This window comes from Dysidea avara, chromosome 8 (assembly GCF_963678975.1).
Source record: "Dysidea avara chromosome 8, odDysAvar1.4, whole genome shotgun sequence".
NCBI lineage: Eukaryota > Metazoa > Porifera > Demospongiae > Dictyoceratida > Dysideidae > Dysidea > Dysidea avara.
In genome coordinates, this window is record NC_089279.1 from 26,838,068 (window position 1) to 26,841,124 (window position 3,057).

At 38.0% G+C, this 3,057-nt stretch overlaps 1 protein-coding gene across 1 annotated transcript; it reads right to left on the minus strand.

The window, feature by feature from the left end:
* Nucleotides 1-430: 430 nt before the first annotated feature.
* LOC136264892 (uncharacterized) lies at nucleotides 431-1,429 on the minus strand. Its single transcript, XM_066059657.1, has one exon. The coding sequence runs from the start codon at nucleotides 1,427-1,429 to the stop codon at nucleotides 431-433; it is 999 nt and encodes a 332-aa protein (XP_065915729.1).
* Nucleotides 1,430-3,057: the final 1,628 nt, after the last annotated feature.

Here is a 3,057-nt window from a genome sequence, read left to right on the forward strand (position 1 = left end):
AGTTAATAAATCAGGACCACAAGCTTTATTAAGATTTAATTGTAATAATTCTTGATAGACATCTTGAGTAGTAAAGGTAATTGATTCGACAATAGATGATAATTTACTAGCAAATTCTCAAAGAACTTAAATCAGAACAATCTTCATCAGTAAAAACAGAATAGAAGTACTTGTTGAACACATCTGCTCTAGCATGGTCATTTGTAACAGTAGTATCACCATTAAAAATTGGGGGTAATGACATATGATAACGCCTAATAGATGTCACCCACTGCCAGATTTTTTTGGCTGCAGTATGAAAACAGTTAGAAAGTGTAATAGCTTTAATTTTGGTTTCATTTCTTGTTTTGGATTGCACTAAATTACTAATATAGCGATACTTAGCAGTGAGATTTGGAGACCCACTTGATTTCATAGCTTTGTAAAGTTTTCATTTCTTATGTATAAGAGAAATTGTGTCTTGACTAAACCAGTGCTTTATCTTACGACGATTCCACTTTAGTTTAGGGACAGACTCATCAATTGCTGAAAGAAAAAGATCCTTCCACATGGCCCAAGAAACTTCAATATCACTATCATAATCAATAAGGTCCCAAGGAACACGTGAGAAAATTGTAGCAAAGTGCTCTTGGTCAATCTTACTATAGTCATACAAATAGCGAGGTGGAATATTCTTAGCATTCACTTCTGCTTCAATAACAAAGTTTACAGCATCATGATCAGTTCCAGGGAGATTATCACAGACAGCAACTGAAAAAACATTACTGGGGACATTTGTTAAAACAAGATCTAAAATGTTATCACGGCAAGTACTAGTAGACACCAATTGAGTAAGGAAACAGTCAGACACTATATCACAAAACATGGTGGTAGCTGGAGTCCGAACTGAAGGTGATGTAGTAGACCAGTCAATGTCCGGCAAATTAAAATCACCACATAATACAATAGATTGGTTTGGTGACACTGCAGAGCACACAGAAGAACGCAAAGCCTCCAGTGTAGATAAAGGAGCACTAGACCATCGATAAAAAATTCCAAACAGTAGAGATGAAGACTTGGTAGGTATGCTAACCCATAAAATTTTGCAATCATTATCAAGGTCTGGTCGAAGAGAACCATTAAGTGCTTTCCTAAGAAAAAGGAAAACACCTCCATCATGCCTACTCCGATCTTTACGAAACACAGTATAGCCAGGAGGAGTGATGTGGATATCATGAACAGAATTATCCAAAAAAGTTTCAGTTATGGCCACCACATCAAACTTGTTGGCAAGTATATATGCTGATAATTCAAATCTCTTAGGAACAACACTGCGAGCATTAAGACAAACACAATTAATACCACCACAGAGATTATTGATTGAACAACCTGAAAATGATTCTTTGCAAGAATAGCAAAACCAAGGTTCAGTAGGTGGGTTAGATACCATATCGTTATAAACATTCATTGACAAGCACGGGTCATATGTAACATGGATCCAGTGGTCACAGTAATCACAACAAACGGCAGCATCATCGTCCGCCACTTCCAACGCACACACTCCGCAACGAAATACATCAGGTCCAGGGTTTTGAGAAACGTCACCACAGAGCAGTAGCAATGCAGCAAGGTACGAAAAACTTGTGCTCTTCCAATTAATGAGTGCCACACGTGTACACGAAAAATGTTCCCGTATCACTGAATACCGCAGTACATTCCAAACCAGCCTGTCATAGCTTAAACTGGAACAAAAAGGGAGTGATTTTCCTTCAGATAGCGTCTTTATAAAGACGAGGACACAGAGCCCAAAATATACAGCCAATTGCAACATACCTCATACATTTGCTGTTAATCATCAGTTCTTTGATCATTCATAAAAGTTGTCAATATTAGTTTAAAGTTGAACAATGTCTAAGTCACAAGTGATACTTTGAAACAATTAGTGTCATCAGCAAAAAGAAAAATTCATATCTTAACTGTCTCAGGTAAATCATTATATATAACATACTTCGATCCACTTCAATAGATTACCTCTAATACTGTATTTATTTACTTATTAAGGCTTTACAGCACAAGTGCTGGACACCTGGTCCTACAGCCTGTTTAAAGTTGTTACATAAGTGTATTTGAAAAGGCGGAGAAAGGAGAAAATCCATGCCATCTGGTTAACGTTTGAATGCTTACGTTACAGGAGTCTGCCAAGCGGTCAGGATTTTGTGTTAGCATGCAGTTTTAATTAACACATAGAACCCTAGTATATGGGACCTAGTTGAATGCTTTCTGAAAGTTAAAATAGGTCACATCAAGTCAGCTTCCAAGAAATTTAGCCCAAAGCTAGTAATTGTGTAACACAAGGCCTGCCAGGCATAAAGCAATGTTGGTAGGATGTAAATCAATCATGGTTAAGGATTTGATAGATTCTAATCTTACCAACAATAGAGGACAAGGTTACAGGGGTGCCAAGAGGGGGAAAGGGGGCAACTGAGGCACTTTGTTCCAAGCCTCCAGGCTGTGGGGCCCCCAAAGCTTGAAAGATACTTTTAAGCCTTTATTCATCCTTCAGATCTGGCACTTGTAATGCCATTTTTTATCCATTATGTGGTATGTAGCTAAATTTTGCAGAAGTCTTACAGTCACCCACTTTATTATAAAGCCATACTACAACATCAATGCTGTGTATCTCCATTCCTGTATAAATGTCAGCTCTAGAATCATCACCATGTTGAACCATTGCCTACTATCTACTTATTAGCTGCCATGGCTATAATCTATTTCTAATTGTATCGTGTTAACTTGATGCACACTTTAAGCAGAGTGATGGACAATTGAAATCAACCCCAAACGCAGCATCTCTGCAGTAAATTTTTGGGGACAATGGGGAGGCTAGCTGGGTGTGCTTTGCACACTATATACATTGCTATAGTAATTTGAACACATGGTTGAGGGCTCACTTGTTTTCACTACCCCCAGGGCCCAGGCCCTGTGATTTTTCTTGGCAGCCCTACAAGATTATAATTATATAGGGCAATAGTTGTCTACTAAGTGATGGTCTCCTATAGATATAACATGACCTCTTTT

Coding starts and splice junctions, on each gene's coding strand:
- LOC136264892 (XM_066059657.1), bottom strand. CDS start 1,429: ATGGTATCTAACCCACCTACTGAACCTTGGTTTTGCTATTCTTGCAAA.